This window comes from Marmota flaviventris, chromosome 9 (assembly GCF_047511675.1).
Source record: "Marmota flaviventris isolate mMarFla1 chromosome 9, mMarFla1.hap1, whole genome shotgun sequence".
In the NCBI taxonomy this organism is placed as follows: Eukaryota; Metazoa; Chordata; class Mammalia; order Rodentia; family Sciuridae; genus Marmota; species Marmota flaviventris.
In genome coordinates this window covers 50,756,716-50,776,138 of record NC_092506.1, presented here as the reverse complement: position 1 = coordinate 50,776,138, position 19,423 = coordinate 50,756,716, and the positions used below count along the sequence as shown (strand labels likewise).

At 38.9% G+C, this 19,423-nt stretch overlaps 1 protein-coding gene and 1 non-coding gene across 2 annotated transcripts in view; one reads left to right on the top strand and one right to left on the bottom strand.

Moving 5' to 3' along the window:
- The window catches only part of Parva (parvin alpha), a 150,734-nt gene that overhangs the window by 106,399 nt on the left and 24,912 nt on the right, over nucleotides 1-19,423 (top strand). The window contains exons 5-6 of the mRNA XM_027942329.3: nucleotides 13,384-13,524; nucleotides 18,819-18,934. Of these exons, the coding sequence (XP_027798130.1) occupies nucleotides 13,384-13,524; nucleotides 18,819-18,934 (257 nt within the window). The remainder of the gene's footprint in view (nucleotides 1-13,383; nucleotides 13,525-18,818; nucleotides 18,935-19,423) is intronic.
- On the bottom strand, nucleotides 17,393-17,465 carry Trnat-agu (transfer RNA threonine (anticodon AGU)). Its single transcript has one exon. It is a non-coding gene; the product is annotated as a tRNA-Thr (tRNA).

Genomic DNA, 19,423 nt, shown 5'->3' with positions numbered 1-19,423 from the left:
AAATCCAGTAGGTGTCTGGGAAAGGCTGTCCTGGAAGAGGCCTATTTTGAATAAAGCCTTACAGAAGGAGAACTTCAACAGATCAGGAAGGAGAACATTCTAGCCAGTACCACAAGAGTTGCCGGGTAGCCCCAGCTGACTTCACTGTGGGTAAAGGGAGGATGTTGAAGAGACAAGGGGCAGGTGGGCAGGGGCCCATCAGGATCAGCTGAGTGGAATGGATGCCTCACAACCAAGATGAGATTCAGCACCTAGATCTTGGTTCCTAACACCATCCTCCAATAACAGGAACTAGGGCTTATTCCAAGGCCGGGCAGGGACTATAGAAGATGAGCCTGCAGCATTTGAAGTGCCAAAAGGAAGTGCTAAGAAAAAAATAAATAAAACATACATCTATGGGGCTACTAGTTGAAAATGTCCAAGACCAGTGTGCAAGAGTTCCCAATGGCCAGAGTTGGAATGAGCTGGGGAGCAGGAATAACAATAGAATTATAACCCAAAGTCTAAAATAAATACCCTTAATCTATACTTCTGTAAGTAAATAAGTAAGTAAATGGGAGCAAAAGATAACTCTTCCTTCCAAGATAATTCTAACTAATTTCTGTAGAAATGACCCCTTCAAGGAGGTAGAGATACCTCCCTTCCCTTGAGTGACTGGCCGTCACTGATTAGAGTGGGGAAGTAGTGGGACTGGGAAGGGTATGACAAAAGGGACATCACCTCTGTGGTTTTTCTTCCCCAAGCCCACAGTTCCAGTCTACCCATGATAAAAAAAAAAAAAAAAAAAAAAAAAAAAAAACACTCCTCAAAATATCAAGGTCACAAAAAAACAAGGAAAGTCTGAAAAGCTCACAGACCAGAAGAGCCTAAGGAGACATGAAGAACAGTGGCATGCTGGACCATTTCCTGGGACAGGAAGAGGAAGGACACTGGGGAAAAAACTAGTGAGATAAAACAAAAAAAAAAAAAAGTGTGGAGTTTAGTTAATTGTCACATGCACAGTGTTATCCAGGACCAAATGCACTATATAATGGAAGCCATCAGCAGTAAATCTAAAAACCATTAAAAATTCATTTAAAATAACAATGACTCCCACCTAACAGAGGACAAGAAACTAGGAGTTGTGGACTATTGACTGAGCAGTGGTAACTCCTGATGGCTTATGAGCAAAGGGACATGGTGAGGAATGGGGCCTTAGGGAGATAACCTGGGAGCAGCAGGAAGGCTACAGAGAGGCGCTGGAGGAAACACCAGTAAAGCATTTCCCTGTGAGGCAGGAGTGATGCTGGACTAGAGTTGACGCAGTGTGGATGGGGAGAGGCTTAAGAAGTCCTAGGATTGTAGCAGCTAGAGAAAAGCAGGCTGACTCCATGTGGAGGTGTTGAGTGGCACTGACTCCACAAAACCCAGGAGGCCCAGCTTCTTGAAGAACTTGATCTCACTGGCTTTGAGGGTTGCTTCCCATGCCCAAAAGTACTTGGGCTGAAGGAGCTAAAATGGAGACAGGAATGAAGAGGCAGACAGGACATCTGAGTTCCCAGTCTTGGTTCCACTACTAGCACGGATCTCTGCAGCTCAGATCACTTTTGTGTGAAACCAGGAGGATGACTTATAAGCCTCTGTGGCCAAGCTGTTCAATACAATAACCCTAGCCATGTGTAGCTGTTGAAAGTAATTAAAATTAAAAATCCATTTCCTCCATCACAATGGATACATTTCAGGTTCTCAGTAACCAAATGTGGCTAGTGGCTGCCATATTGGACAGTGAAGAAATGCACATTTCCATCACAGCCAAAGTTCTGTTGGGTGGCACTGCCCTAAGGTGGTCCTGTTATAATTCTCATCGGTTCTACAGTTGTCGAAGATAATACATATTGCTGCGCTTAGACTGTAGGAGGGGTTTTCTTGTCCCCCCAAAACTCAAAAGACAGATGAAAGCCCTTTTTATTTTTTATTTTGAGACAGAGTCTTGCTAAGATGCTTAGGGCCTCACCAAATTGCTGAGGCTGGCCTTGAACTTGGGATCTTCTTGCCTCAGTCTCCCAAGCCACTGAGATTATAGGCATGTACCACTACACCCATCTTAAAATATCTAAGTTTGTTTAACAAAAGAGAAAAAGAAGAAACGTGGCACAGAACCACTTGTGTAATATCCCTCTGTGTATGTGTAAGGGACATATTTCATACTTACACGTGTGTATGTGTAGACTATCTCTGGTAATTCTCTCTATAGAATGGGACCAGGGGATGTGGGGGCTGCAATGAAATGAATAAACAATCTTCATGGCTTGGATTTTTTAAAAAATATTTTTAGATGAACACAATACCTTTATTTTGTCTATTTAGTTTTTTTTGTTGTTGTTGTTGTTTTTTTTGTTTTGTTTTAATGTAGTGCTGGGTATCAAACCCAGTGCCTCATGTATGCTAGGCAAACGCTCTACCGCTGAGCCACAACCTCAGCTCAATAGCTTGGATTTTTTCCATGCTCATAAAAAGTACTTGAGGGCAAGTATATTTTAGAGTGAAACTGAATTAATCTATCAGTTGATATTAAATAATATTTGATACATTTCAATAGCAGCTATCCCAAATAAAACAGGAAGGAAAGAAAACTACTAGATATGGTAAAGACCATTAAACAAAACCTAACAGTGAGCATATTAAAGAATGGCATTTCAAAGACATGGCATTAGGAACGAGTCAGAAATAAGGACTGATACCATAAGTATTTTAGAGATTCCAGTTATTGTAATAAGAGATGAAAGCAGATTTCTATTTTCAACACTACGATGACTAGATGTTCAGACAAATCTTAGTAGAGCACACTTTACAAAGCCAGATAAGCCTTTAAAAACATTTTCATATGCCATGACTAAACTGGTTTGAAAGGGGAAGAAATTCCTCTGGTTTCAAAAGCAACAAGGAAGTGTAAATCCAATGGAATAAGTGCTAATTCCTAATAGTTTGCTGCCTGAGGTGTAATGGGTTATACATCCACGTCAGCAGACAAAGCCTGATTCAAGTCCAAGCAGGAAAGGGGATTGGATCAGAGACCAGTGAATAAAGCCAGTCTTTGAAGGAAAGCGCTTTCAGTTGGGGAGACTAGAAAATCATGACTTAAATATTTATCCTTATTGCCTCTCTCTTTATCTCAGCCTTGGGTGTAAATGAAACAAAAAAGAAAAAGAGTGGAGAGAGGGGGAGAAAAGGAGAATCTGCCCCTGATAATTCTTTATCAAATTCTGTATTCTCATGGATTTAGGGATAGGATTTACACTGCAAATGTGGCATTAAAAGTCCAGAGCTAGATACTCTTCCAACAGGAGATTACTATCCAGAATATATAAAGAACTCAAAAAAACCTAATTAAAAAATAGGCAAATTAATTAAATAGGCATTTCTCAAAAGAAGAAATGTAAATGGCCAATAAATATATGAAAATATGTTCAACATCGTTAGTAATTAGGAAAATGCAAATCAAAAATACACTGAGATTTTATCTCAGTCCAGTTAGATTAGAAATCATCAAGAATACAAATAACAATGAATGCTGGGGAGGTTATGGGAGAAAGATACTCACATTGTTGATGAGACTACAAATTAGTATAACCACTTTGGAAAGTAGTATTCAGATTCCTCAAAAGACTAAGAATGGAATCATCATATGACCAGCTATCTTCTCCTTGGTATTTATCCAAAAGGACTAAAATCTGCATACTGTAGTGATGAATGCATACCACTGTTTATTGCAACACAATTCATAATAGCCAAGTTATGGAACCAGTTTAGGTGTCCCTCAGTGGAAGAATAGATAAATAAAATGTGAGATACACACACACACACACACACACACACACAATGAAATTTTATTTTGTGTAAAGAAGAATGAAATTATGTCATTTGCTTGCATATGGATGGAACTGGAGAACATCTTGCTAAGTGAAATAAGCCAGACTCAGAAAGTCAAGAGAGAAGTAAGGAATTTTAAAAGGGTGATCTTGTGAAAACAGAAGGGAGTACAGTGGAATAGAGAAAAAGGTTTGAGGGGGAGAGATGAGAAAGGGCAGGAACTGCAGAATGAAATTTACTAGACTACTCTATGTACATGTATAATACAGCACAATAAATTTCACTTTTATCTATTACTATAATACACCAATTAAAAAATTAATAGAGGACCAGTAGAGTAGAGAAAGGGAATTGAGGGAAGGAGAAAGGGAGGATAGGGGTTAGTACTGGGGATTGAAATGGAGCTAATTATCTTATATGCATTTATGAATATTGTCAAAATGAACCCCATGAATATGTATAACTATAATGCACTAGTAAAAATATTTTAATGAAAAAAAGAGGTTTTTTTTTAAAGTCCTAAGCTGGAAATAGAGTTAAAAGTCATCCCAGGTCACCAGTGGTCCAAGCCAAAAGGAAATATATTTCCTTCCTTTAAAGACAAATGAGCTCTAAACCCAAAACCCAGGCAACAAAGAACTCCCAAGGAGTTTCTCTAAGGAAAATGAATTCAAAATTAGGAATCACCAAAGATATGAGTAGAAAGTCACTATGAACAATGGCAACAGAAATGCTGAACTATAGTTACCTCACAAATACTATATTAGAAGTTCTTCAATAATAGAATACAAAATAAGCATGTTCGACTTGTTTTAAGAACCTATTAAAAGGATGGTAAAAGAAGAAGAAACTATCAAAACTGAACAGGTACATGTGAAAATGAATATAATTTCTAGAAATGGAAAAACACGTAATGATATTAGAAACCTCAGTGGATTAGACACAGCCGAAGAAAGCATTAATGAGCTGGAAGAAATCACCCGGAATGCAGTATATAGCAAGCTACAGAGTAAAAAATGAGAAAGAAAAATTAAAACAGACATCATTCTAACAATATCCAACCTATTACCAATTGGAATTCTACAAGGAAAAGAAAAGACATAATGAATGGGAATTTTCTAGAATTAATGAAAGAATGTACGTAGAGCTGGGCACAGTGGCTTATGCCTATAATCACAGCAATGTGGGAGGCTGAGGCAGGAGGATCTCAAGTTCAAGGCCAGCCCCAGCAACTTAGTGAGTCCCTAAGAAACTTAATGAGACCCTGTCTTAAAATAAAAAAGGCTGGGGATGTAGCTCAGTGTAAAGGACCCCTTGAGTTCAATTCCCACTACCAAAAAAAAAGAAGGTATAGTAAGAGTAAGAAAGGTGAGTCCAAAAGAAAGATGTAAAATGCAATTAGGGGGGAAAAAAGAACAATAAGATCACTGTGGTGGGTAGATAAAAGCCATAACTGAACAAACATAAAATAATCACAATAATGTCTGATTTGTTAAATTTAAAAAATGAAAATAGAATTCCATACGACTGTAGATATAAGTGAGGAAACGTGATTAGAGTCAGCGTGAGCTGAGGGGGTTGTGTTGTTCAACATATAAATAAAGATTCTAATTAAGACTTGAACTATGCATATTTTTTTTATTGTAGCCAGTAAAATGGTAGGAAGAATGTGTAGCCTCCTTGCCACCATGAGGGAGAGAAAGGAATGAGGACTAAAAACCTTAATCCAAAAGAAGGCAAGGATGGCAAAGGGAGAAAGAAGTGGAAAAGCAAAATAACTAGAAAGTTCAAAACAAGCTGGTAGAGTTGAATCTGAAATTAAAACCATTGACTTTATCCACTTAAAAGACAAAGATGATCAGACTAAATAGCACAACAAAATATTGCTAAATTCTAAGTACAAGAGACAGTTTTAATAAATGAGAACACAAAAAGAAAGAAAAAGGGTGGAAATAATGACCCATGCTAGACTAATACTGATTAAAAGAATGCAAAATTGCCTTTCAGACAAAAAGTGTCTTACTACAGAGTAGATTGATAAACAATTAAAATTAATAGAAAAATACAGAAAATTTAAACTTCAGTGCACCTCTGTGTATCAAATATATTAAAATTTTAAAAACCATGAACTAATACCAACCCTCCTCAAATTATTCCATGAAGTAGAAAGGGCAACACTCTCAAATTCATTCTATGAAGCCAGAATCACCCTGATACCAAGACCAGATAAGGACACATCCAAAGAAAAAAAGTATAGACCAATATCCTTGATGCACAGAGATGCAAAATTCATTAATAAAACTTTAGTACTCCACATTTAAAAAACACATTAAGAAGTTTGTAAACCATGATCAAGTTGATTTCATTCCAGGAATATAAGGTTAGTTCAGTATTCATGAATCAATAAATGTAGCTCATCACATAAATAGGACAGAATTTACATAATCAACTCAACAGATATAGAAAAAGCAACAAAATTCAGCACCCATTCATGTTAATAGCTCTGAAAATACTAGGGATAGAAGGAACTCCGCTAAACATCACAAGAGCTACATATGGCAAACCCAAAGCCAACATCCTACTGAATGGGGAAAAACTAAAAGTATTTCTTCTAAAATCAGAAATAAGACAAAGACGTTCATACTTAGCATTCCTATTCATTATAATTCTTGAAATTTTAGACAGAGAAATTAGATAGAATCAGGAAATTAAAGGGATACAAATAGGAGAAGAAGTCAAATTATTGTTGTTTGCCAATGAAATGATTCTATACTTAGAAGACCCACAAAACTCCACCAGAAGACTTTGAGAGTTGATAAATTCAGTAAAGTAGCAGATCAGCATACAAAAATCAATAACTTTCCTATACACCAATAACAAAAAAAAAAGACCACCTGGAAATAACTCTAATCAATGAGGTGAAAGACCTCTATAATGAAAATTTTAAAACACTGAAGAAAGACATTGAAGAAGATATTAGAAGATGGAAAGCGCTTCCACGTTCTTGGATAGGCTGAGTTAATATTGTTAAAATGGTCATACTACCAAAAGCAATATACAGATTCAGTGCATTCCCCATCAAAATTCCAATGATATTCTTCCCAGAACTAAAGAAAACAGTCCCTAAAATTCATTTGAAGAATAAAATACCCAGAATAGCTAAAGCAATCCCGAGCAACAAGAACAAAGCTAAAGACATCATAATACCCAACCTCAAATTATACCAGAGGGCTAGAGTAACAAATCCAGCACTGTACTGGCATAAAATTTATATCTGTATATGAAGACCAGTGGAATAGACCAGAAGACGAGACAAACCCACACGTATATGGTCATCTCATTTTTGCAAGGGTGATAAAAGTGAAGTGAAGACAATCTTCTTAACAAATGGTGCTGGGAAAATGGGATAACAATTTGTAGGATGAAACTATACCTCTATCTGCCACCCTGCCCAAAAGCCAACTCAAAGTGAATGACAACCCAGGAATTAGACCAGTAACTATACAACTGCGAGAAGAAAACAAGGTCAACACTCCAACCTGTTGGCACAGGCATGAACATAACAAGAACCTTAAAGCACAAGAAATCAAACTAAGAATCAATAAATGGGATGGCATCAAGTTTAAAAGCTTCTCGTGCAGCAAAGGAAACAAGAACATGAAGAAAGAGTCGATTGAATGGGAGAAAATCTTTGCAGTTACTCTTCCTATCCCAGAATACATACAGAACTCAAAAAAAAAAAAAAACTTAACACCAAGAGAACAAATACCCCAATTAATAAATGGGCAAATAAACTAAACAGGCATTTCTCAAAAGAAGAAATTAAATGGCTGACAAACATGGAAAAATATTCAGTATCCTTAGTAGTCAGGGAAATTAAAATCAAAACTACACTGAGATTTTGTATCATTCCAGTTAGCATAGCAACCATCAGGAATACAAATAATAATAAATGCCGTTGAGGATATGGCAAGAAAGGAACGCTTATACATTGCTAGCAGGTCTGCAAATTAGCACAACTGTGAAAATCAGTATGGAGATTCCTCAAAAGACTAGGAATGTGGATCTACCATATGGCCCAGTTATTTCACTCAGTAATTACCAAGAAGAACTGAAATCAGCACTATAGAGATGTGTGCTTTCCAATATGTAATGCAGTACAATTCACAATAGCCAAGTTATGGAACTGTACGTCAGCAGATGCATGGATAAAGAAAATGTGGTACATATACACAATGGCAGCCTTAAATAAGAATGAAATTACATCAGTTGCAGGAAAATGGATGAAACTGGAGAACATCATGCTAAATGAAATAAGCCAGACTCAAAGTCACGGGTCAAACATCTCCCCTCATGTGCAGAAACTAGAGAGAGAAAAAAAGGAATTTTTTTTTAAGTGATATCTCACAACAACAGAAGGGAGAAAAGTAGGAGAACAAGGGAGGAAGGGAGGTACAGGAAAACAACTATGGAATAAAATTGACCCAAATCATCCTATACGCATGTGTGAATATGCCAAAATAAATCCAATTTTTATGTATAATTATAATGCACCAAGGGAAAAAAAAATACATACAAATAAGTAGAAGAGTAGAGAAAGAGGGAAAGGGAAGTAGGAAGAAAGGGAAAGTACTGGAGAATTAGAGGAAATTATGCTATGTGCATGTATGAATATATCACAATGAATTCCACTATTATGTATAATTATAAGGTACTTATAAAAACAAAAAAATCCAATCATTATTTCAAGAAGAACTTGACAAATCCACTATCACAGTGGTAGATCTTTAATACACTTCTCCTAATATGTTAAGAGAAAGTTCATAAAGATAGAGAAAGTTTGGACAATGTAATTAACTAAATCTGGCCTGCATATAGCATAGAATACACCTACAAACCAGAGTGGGAAAAGAAATACCAGAGTGTGTATTTCTTTTCAACTGCACATGGAACTCATACAGAATCTAACTATGTCCATGAACCAAATTTCAACAAATTAGTCAACAGACCAAATTCTCTGATGCAATTTAAATTTTCTAACCAAATGTTCCTCGTTTTTAAGCAAAAAAAAAATTCGAAATTCAGGAGTCACTCATACTGGAAAGAGTATTATTTTACATATTCTAATTCTTTGAAGGGTGATTACATTAGTACAGTGTTATTAAGACAACTGAAATAGTCACAGAATAATCAGAAAAATTACTAAATCGTTTCCTATTTTGAAATAATACCTGCTACTTTGTAAGAAGCTAAAACTAATTATGAGCAATTTGCAAAACTGTGAAAACATGCAAGAATGGTTTCCTAGAAGAATAAAACTCCAGCCATAGAAAATTCGAAAAGCTAGTTAATATTAGCCTAAAAGAACAAAAGAGGGAAACTAGGAGTCTTGAAAAAGAAATTATCTTTAAATCCTTGGTTAGCATTAAATAAAATTGCTATTTAACTATAGAAGTATTTGGTTTGAGGTTTAAATATTTTAAAGAAAGAGATAGGAATAGCACAAGAGCTTCTCAAATATTTTATTTTGAAATGTCACTTTGAAATAAGTGACATAAGCTTGCAAAATAGAGGTAACTGTTTTGTCTTATTTGTGCATACCCAGAAAATGCTGAAGACTCTAAAAGAATAATGAGAGGATTTGGTAAGATGACTAGATATGAGAAGAAAATCTGTAAAGAAATAGCTTCTATTTTTACCAATAATAATCAGCAATAATAAAGGATTTTTATTGCAATTTTACTGCAAATAGAGGAAGAATGGGATATAACTTGGCTATACCTCTACAAGGGAATGGTTGAATATGTAATAGGCCCTATGACATAGTAAGCAGTTTTTTTAAAGAATGAATATATACATGTGTATTGACCTAGAAATATACTCATGATACATTTGTGTCGGGAAAAGTCAGTAGTGAAAATATGTACACAGTAAAATCTCATTTTTTTAATTGGTTCTTTTTTGTTACACATGACAGTAGAGTTCATTTTGATATAATTATATATAAGCACGGAATATCTTACTTTAATTAGGACCCCAGTCTTACGGATGTACACGCTGATAAGTTTCACTGTATTCATATATATATATATATATATATATATGTATATACATAGAAAATTACATATTACATATTCATTCCACTGTCTTTTCTTTTCCAATCCCCCTCCCTTCCCTCATTTTCCTTTTTCTAATCCACTAAACTTCTATTCTTCTTCTCCCCCTCTTTTTGTGGGTTAGCTTCCGTGTATCAGCAAAAACATTTGATCTTTGGTTTGGGGGGAATTGGCTTATTATTATTATTATTATTATTATTATTATTATTATTATTATTTCACTTAACATGACAGTCTCCAGATACATCCATTTATTGGCAAATATCATAAAGTCATTCTTTATGGCTGAATAATACTCCATTACGTATATATACCACATTTCCATTCATCTGTTGAAGGGCACTTAGGTTGACTCCCATATCTTAGCTATTGTGAATTGTGCTGCGTCACTTATTATGCTGATTTTAAATCCATTGGATATATAATGTGGAGTGGGAATCTCCTTCTTTAAAAAAGGGAGATGAAGAACTCTTCTATATGTTTGTTAATAAAGATTACTTTGAGATATATTCTCTGTGAAAATCCACTTAATACCAATATCAATGTCTAAGATAAAATATCCAACGAAAATTAAAAGCAAGAAGATAACCTAAAATATAATGACTAAAGTAGAAAAAAAAGCAGAATTAAATTTTTTAAAATCTTTATAATGCAAAAGAAATAAAGCAAAGCCTTAAAAACCCTTCTCCTAAATAAGCAATGGCAGATGCTAAAAATGGAATTCTAGGAAGAATGCATTACAATTTTAGTTATTTAATTTAGACTATCATAGTTTCGTTAAAAATAAAAAAAAAATTGGTACAAAGAGAAAAACAGTGCATGCTCTAGTAGGTAAGGAGTAAAGTTGAAACTAAGAAATCCCAATTGATTTCTCTATGCTTGCAACACTTCTGTCACCAAATGAGTGGGTTTTCCACACCAAGCAATTATCTGAGGACTCCAATTTAATTCTGTCACTAACTACCCTAAAGGAGCCCCCCACTGATTAAAGGGCTCAGTGCCTCACCTCGGATGGCAATCACGTGTCTGGGCTGGGCCTCCCATACTTCTGACCAACTGCCTATAGACCAGAGCTCCCCATTATCCCTCCTCTGATTCAATAATTTGCTAAAGTGGCTCACAGAATCCAGGAAGGCAGTTGAGGGTACCAGTTTATTACTAAAGATAAAACTCAGGAACAGCTGAATGAAAGGAATGCCCAGGGTACAGTACGACAGAGGTGCCAGGGAGCCTCTATCCCTGTCTGGGTGCACCACCCTCGAGCACCTTGGTGTGTTCACCAACCCAGAAGCTTTGGCCACTGGGGATTGACTCAGTGCCCTGCTCTCCCACCCTCAGATGTAGGTGGACTGAAAGTACCAGTGCTTGAATCACATGGTTGGTTCCCCTGGCAACCTTCATCACTCCAGAGCTCTTTCAGGAACTGGGGAACAAAAACAAAACCACAACCACAACAAAACAAGATGCTTCCATCCAGGAAGTCACAGGGCTCTTAGAATCTCTGTGGCAGGAAGTGGGTGGGTGAGAAGACCAAATGTATATTTCTCACTATGGCACACCAATTTTTAAAGAGTAAGAATGAAATGGACAACAGTGCAAGAAAAAATGGTTGACCTAGAAAACAGAACCCTAAGCCTTTCACTCTTAAGTCCAATGCCAACAGAAGCTTATGAATATGAAAATTCATAGACAACGTGTAATACAGCAAAGCCAGCAAATAAGTGGCTCTCATGCCACTCCTCCCTTCCCCGCCTACCCGGCCCACTCCCAAGACAAGTCATTGCTAATCTATCCCAGCAGTCTTCTCCTCCAAGCCAATATAGGGCTTCTCAAGTTTCTCAGCCCAGTGTTTGGGCAGCCTCTCCCCAGTGCTGGTAGTTACAGTGTACAAAGAAAACAACTGGTTTCTATCTATCAGAGAGTCACATCATCTAAAAATAATGGGGGGGGGGGGGGGGCAGGGAACAGCTTACTGTTTCTTTAGTAGGAGAGGATCCAAAATAAGAATTCAGCCTGAAAATGGGAAAGGCAGCCAGGTTCTCTTCAAGATATACCAGTCAAGAGAGACATTTAGATCTATGCTTGTTAAATCCCTGGAACTTCAGGAATGAAGAAGGATGACTTGAACAAAGGAAGAGAAAGAGAATTGTTCAGGCATCATAGATGGGACCCACCTGAAATGGTTCTATTGGGAAGCTGAAAAGGATTGATAAATCACAGAACCACAGACATTCCCCAGTGGGCAACCTCATCTTCAAAGATTACCCAAGGGGCACTTGGTTTGTATAAGCTACAGTTGCTCAAAATAAATACAGTAAGGACTAAAGGGACCGCTGATGTCAGGTTTAATTTGTTTGTATGGCAGCCCTCAAAACTACAGAGGAAAGCCATTTAAACTCATTTCAGAGTGTCAGTTCTGTCAATCCTGAATGAGTTTTGGAGAATGAATTAGGTGACTCTAGAAGTAGGCGATGTATTTCAAGAGCTATGGCCAAGTTCACCTGTATGGAGGCAGTAATAACTCTCATGTCTTCCACCTGGCTGGCAGCAGCTGTAGGATGCCATCGCTTTTAAGATAGAACCTGATTTTAGGGACGTTATAATGTGAAAAGTGTGTGCCTCAGAACTGATGAAATAGGATATGTCAAATAAGTTACCTTCCAGGTGGGCCTTAAAGGGAAAGATGCTCAAATCCGATAGACATGATCAAATGTGTACATCGTGTACAGGAATGGACAGAATGTTTTGAATAAGGACCCGACTGATTCTGCCCAGGGGAAGCAGAGAGGCTGTCCAGTTGGCACAGGGATACCCTTGGAGAAGACGGAATTGAAAAGAAGGGAGACACCCAAGAATGATGGACAAGAATTCACATATGACAAAATAGGTTAAGTGCCCCCTTCTGTGGTCCCGGGTGTTCAAGACCCAGTCAAAAGGCTTTACAGTAATGCTGCCACTAGTACCAACATCAGATGGGCAGTAGTATCCCTCCCCTGGTAGGCGCCAGTACAGTTAGCCCTCTGTATCTGTGCAGGTTCAACTAAGTGTGGATCCAAAATATTCAACAAAAATTACGTCTATGCTGGACATGTACAGATGTTTCTTTCTTGTTAATCCCCAAATGGCACAGCATAACAACATATAGCATCTACATTTTATTAGGTAATATAAATAGCTTAGAGATGATTGAAATGTATGAAAGGATGTACACAGGTTATATGCAAATATTATACCATTTTATATAGGGGACTGAGCACTGCGAGCTTTAGTACGTGTAGAGGGATCCCGGAACCAATTCCCTACAGATACTGGGGGCCCCTGTTTTGGTGAGTGGGTGTGTGAATGAGTGAATAAGTGCATGAATTAGGGTTGTCTGCAGCCCAGGATAACAGCTGCTCTCTTTTCCCTTCTCACCCAGAGAAACTTGAGAGCGAGAAGCTAAATGTCGCTGAGGTTACCCAGTCAGAGATTGCGCAGAAGCAAAAGCTACAGACCGTCTTGGAGAAGATCAACGAAACCCTGAAGCTTCCTCCCAGAAGCATCAAGTGGAATGTGGACTGTGAGTGGAACAAATAAATGGGACCTGCTGGAGCTGGGGTTGTGACTTAGTGGTACAATGCTCTCCTGACACATGCAAGGCACTGGGTTCCATCCTCAGCACTAAATAAAAATAAATAAATAAAATATAGTTATCGTGACCATTTACAACTAAAAACAACATATTAAAAAAAAAAGAAAAAGAAAGGGACCTGTGATATAACACTGTGGTCCTGAGTGTGAACCCATCCATCTTTAAGTGAGATGTACCTCTGGTGGGATGTGGGAAGGATGTCAAAATGCAGTGTCCCTTTGGTATAAAAGGCTTTTCTATATAAACCTCACGTGAGATTGGGAGAAGGAAACAAACTTGGTGAGCCACATCTGAGACCCAGCACAGCCTCTTGAAAAAGCTATCTTCTCCAGTGTCAGAGTCTTTGGGACTCTGGGGTCTGCACATCCGTGCAGCCGACAAGCAGTGAACAAGGACTCAGCCATGTCTGTCCACAGTCCATGCCCAGCCACACCCCCTTCAAAGATACAGCTGAGGGGCTCAGGTCACAGGACCTGGAACAGGAGTTTTAAATTCAGCCTTTCACAGGCAGCATAGCTCAAGGATCTCAGAAAGTGTCAATCATTAATTCCTTGGCTGCCTTAAGGGCCTGCTGTCTAACATAGACATGATGAGCCCATATCTGAATCTACATTGAATCTGCAGATCGCAGAGTCTAGCAATGACAACTTATTTCCTATGTGGGAGCCCAAAGTTGCTTTGTTCTCCCTAAAAGTAGAATTTAGATTAATAAAATTATTTGACTGTTTTTTCCCTTTGTTTCAAGTATTAGCACTATACTCGGTTATATCCGACTGACACAACTTAAAGTGGAGATCTCCCTTAAAAAACAAACAAACAATAGGTGGGGTTGAATGTTATTTGCTGGTATCTCCACCCTCAGGATGGTGAAGGTTATTAGGGTGGGCTGATTAGTCGTGGGGGTGGAGTTCCTGGTTTGGAGAAGGTATCTGTGTTTTAGAAATCCTCAGTAGAGACAAACATTAGAGAAGTCCTGGAAGAAAGAACCACTTAGCTTTGCTTAATCCTGTTTACCACTCCCTTGCCTACGGTCATCTGTCTGTCTGACCCCCTATAACAAAATAAACACTTCTAATTTATCATGGCACCCAATTTAGGAAAGACTGAGATAAAAGGATGGAATTTTTTTTAAAGCCACATTAAGAACTGACTTCAGTGACTATGAATGTTTTGGTTCGTGCTTACTTTAATTTCTTATGGGGAAGTGTGTACAAGAAAAATAATTACTCATATTACCACCCTGTTTTAGCTACTTTTGTTTTTCCCCCACTACTGGCCACATCAATGTATATTTTTACTTGGTTAAGTCATGGCACCACTGTGTGGTTGTTTTTTCTTAATGTTTTATCATACATATATTTTTTGTGTCCTTGTGGTCTTCACAGTTATAATTTTGACAATGCTTTTATCTGCTGGGGTAGATCTACAGTTAAGTAATCCCCGAGTTGCTGTTGATCAGAGCGTTTTCCAACCTATTGCTAAAATCAGATAGTGCCAAGTTCAATGTCTGAGCTTGTGTCTCTGTTTGCTTTTCCTAAGTTATCCCCATAGGTCGGTCTCTGGAACAGAGACGAACTACTAGGTCAGAGGGAATGACCGGCTCAGGGGCTAGCTACTTCTGGCACCTCAGGGCTTCCAGAAGACAAGGGGTGGTGGTTGGTACATTCCATAAGGAACATGCAGGCTCGAGGAGAGAAAGGCTCCAGCCCTCCTCACTGTTACCAGCACTAGCTGTGTATCTGGGGACGTCATGTTGTCACTGTGCTCAGGACAAGGGTGGCAGGAAGGGGCTGCTAGGTTACCAAACTCTTTGATCTAAGTGTATAGGTATTTCTTTTCTTCTACTTATAACAGTAGTTTTCTTTCTCTCTTTTCCCCCCTCATCACTCATATATTTTATAAATATATAGAGAAAGAGACAATCTTTCTAAGTCCCAGTCTCCAAAGCACAATTCTGAAAAAGCAAGAGAAACAGGATACCACCGCATTCAATTGTTTAAGCTCGACTTGCTCTATAGTTTTCATTAGTGAAAATTTAGTAAACACAGGTCATTTGGAAAAAAGTTAAGTATTAATATCTACTACATGCTATGGTGCTCATTGTATCCCTTGTGCTTTTCTAAATACTTCACATTTTTATCCTTGTCATACTCCTCTCTCGACCCTCTGAAGTAAGAACTTATTATCCCTATTTCACAGATGGAGAAAGCAAGGCATAGAGAAGTTAAGACATTATGAATATGAGCTTCATGAGGACAGGGGGGTTTTGTTTCTTCCTCCTATATCCCTGGAACCAAGAAGAATGACTGGCACATATTAAATACAATAATAATTGCTAAAGGAGTGTAGCTAACCAGGGTCACACGGGTGATGAATAATGGAGCCAGGAGTCAGACCCAGAAAGTCCACTGCAGACTCTGGGTACCAAGCCTGCACATCTAGCCCCATTAGCTGTCCACCCAGGGTTAGGCACTGTGAACACTGTAGTGTTTCTTCAAGTAGTGTGTGTGTCTGTCTGTGCAGAAAGTAATTTGTGTGTACAATATTTTATTTGTGTGTGTATATAATATACGTATAATGTATATAATATATACACAATAACATACACACACACACACACACACACACACACACACACACATCAAAATAATAGCACTCCCTTATCCAAGAAGGATAAGTTCCAAGACCGCCACTGGATGCCTGAAACCACAGATAGTACCAAACCTTATATGTGCTGTTTTTTCCTGTACATGCACAAATTTAATGCCTTTTCCATGTTAACTAAGCATTTGTCATACACTGTTGCCATACCTTTTGTGGTTTGAGGTGCCCAGGAAAACTTAGAAGAATTTCTTTTTCCTTTTTCACAATTTCACAGAAAGAACATTCACTCTTACCATAGATCTAAGCAACCTCAGCATATACTTGAGAACTTTTACCTTTTCACTTAAAGAAAACACTTCATATCTTCTCTTTGCCGTATCTGAATTGCCAGCGTCACTATTCTTACACTTTGGGGCCATCATTAAGTACACTAACACAAGCACTGTGATGCCAAGACAGTCAATCTTATAACTGAGATAGCTACAAACGACTAATGGGTGAGTAGCATATACAGTGTGGACACACTGGACAAGGGTTGATTCACATCTTGGGCAGGACAGAGTAGCATAGCCCAAAATTCATCACACAACTCAGAATGACATGCAATGTTACGCTGATTATTTATTTCTGGAATTTTTTTTTTAAGTACTTTTGGACCACAGTTGACTGTGGGTAACTGAAACCACAGAAATTAAAACCATTCTCTTGTACTGGATATAAATGTCTTTCAGAGTTGTGTTTTTAATGATACATTACACAGTAGTGAACATCTTTGTCTACATTGTGTATGTGTGTGTGCGTGCGCACAAGAGACAGAAAGACAGACACAGATTCTTTCTTTTGAAAAAAATTTCCCAGGAGAGCAGAGCATTTATTGAAAGGGTCTGATGCTTTCGATATTGCTCTGACTCACCAAGACAGTCTAGATGACATATAATGTCACAGGTGATAAGAACAACTTCTTCACCCACAACTTTTCCAGCATAATGTTTTGTCGTTAAAAGCACATATGCAAATATGCTTACAACCCTCAGGGTCAAGCCTGTAGGTGGCATGAGTTATGACCAGAAGTGCAAACCCTGTCTCTGTCCCTCAGTGACCATATTATGTCTGGATCCTCAGTGACCATGTCATACCAATGGGTCAGCCCCCATACGGGGCTTTTTGTTCCATGGCTTTATTTTTTTGTTTCTTGCAGTGCTGGGGATTGAACCCAGAGTCTCTTGCACACTAGGCAAGTACTCTACCACTGAGTTACATTCCCAGACAGTAGTCTTCTTTGAGGTTTTAACTCTGGGTAGAACTTGGTAGTCAATGCCCAGAACTGAATCCTTCTGGAAGGCTGGGAGTCTGGAGCCATTGTCTACTGTTTGGTAGTAAATGTTGAGCTGCCACTCAGAGTCAGCAGAAATCCTTCTTTGAAATAGCAGTGATGACCAGAAACTCTAATGAATGCCAAAGGGATGTCTGAATCATTTCCTTTCTTGGTAATTTCTCAAAACTGCTGTTAAAGCAGATTTATTGCTCTTAAGGAAGACAGAAGGACCCCGAATAATGCCTCAGCGCATGCTAAGTGCACAAAATGGGCACTTTGGGTTCTTCCCTTAAATGTTCTCTGTAATGAGGAGCCACGAATCTGGTAGGACCATGAAGACTGGTAAAGTATCTGGCGAGTCTTTTATGAGAAAGGTGGGGAAGAAAGCTAACATGTTTTAATTAATTGCCGAGGTGCCAGGTACTTTCACATAAGTTATAATAAAAACATACCTGTCATTCCTGGGTACCTGCTGTGTTCCAGGAGCTTTATTTATCTTTGGAAATCCTTACAACTTGTGTATCCACATAAGTACTCTCCACCCCAAGGTCGGTAGCCAGTAGATAAATGGTAGAATTAATGAAGTCAGAATTTAAGGTGCAGGCAGCCTGACCCTATAGGCACCTCATCAAATCAGTCTTTTTCTTCTCCTCTACCCAGAAAACACCAACCCAATAGGGCCAAGCTTCCCTAGTAGAAATGGCTTACCGTTCAGCACCTGGCTCAGCAGGTCTGGACGCCTGCTGGGTCATGAACATCCCTCCCAGCTACTCCCCCAGGGCATTGCCTACACTGAGAGAGCAGCAACAGCCTCAGGATAGCCCTCATGTCTTCCTCTAGGGATCTTCAAAGTCCTGAATAAAGGAGGGGTTCCTGACTTAGTGTCCATCTGTTGAGGGTCTGATTCATGTTCAGCCTAGGGGCAGAGATAGTGGTGATAATCCAGAGTTCAGAGTCACATGGGAAGGGAGAGGGTGCAGAGCAGACATGCTCATGGTTATCCAAATGGAGTAAACAGGAACATGGGGCTGCAGGGACAGATCTGAGCTCAGAACCCAGCAGTCGTCAGAGTCCTGATGGGAACCTGGGATTAGAGTATAGGTGACACATTGGACATCCAGCAATAATACAATCCAAGAAGACCAAAAACTGAGGGTTCCAGGGTGAGGCATGTGATGACCAAGGGTGTCCCTTCACCTTTAGGGTTAAGGGAGCATTGGATAGGGTACTGCTGCATTTTGAATCTCTGCTTCTATTGCCTAGCACCTGAGACTCCTAATTTCTAAACCCTCTTCCATTTCAGCTGTTCACGCCAAGAGCCTGGTGGCCATCTTGCATCTGCTGGTTGCTCTGTCTCAGTATTTCCGAGCACCAATCCGACTCCCAGACCATGTTTCCATCCAAGTGGTCGTGGTCCAGGTAAGATGGACACCACCACCACAAGCATGTGTGCCACTAAAGAGTTTTAGAGACTGAGTTCCTGTGACAGTGAAGGCATGCTGGGTAGATTGGTGGAAGTACAGCTGGATGGATGCAAGTGTGTTGAGAGGCACCCAGGGGAGCTTTCCAGTGCAAGCTGCACTATCCCGAACAAGTGTGCAAAGGACAGGGGGAAATGTGCTTGTGTGCAGTATAGTGTTGTGGGAGGTGTGTGCCTGGGGTTTACGTGTTTTGTAGAGGAATGGTTTGTGCAATGTGCAGCTAAGAGTGTGTGTTGTGTATGTTTGTATAGTGTATGTAGTAGGGTCAGAAGGATGTATGCCTATGTGCACATGCTATAGGTGCATTTGTGTACAGGAGTGTGCAGAGTCCCCAACATGTCATAGAGAATGTGTGTGTGTGTGTGTGTGTGTGTGTGTATTTAAGTTAAACAAATGATGGACAGGTATTGGGGAGAGGCAGGTATGG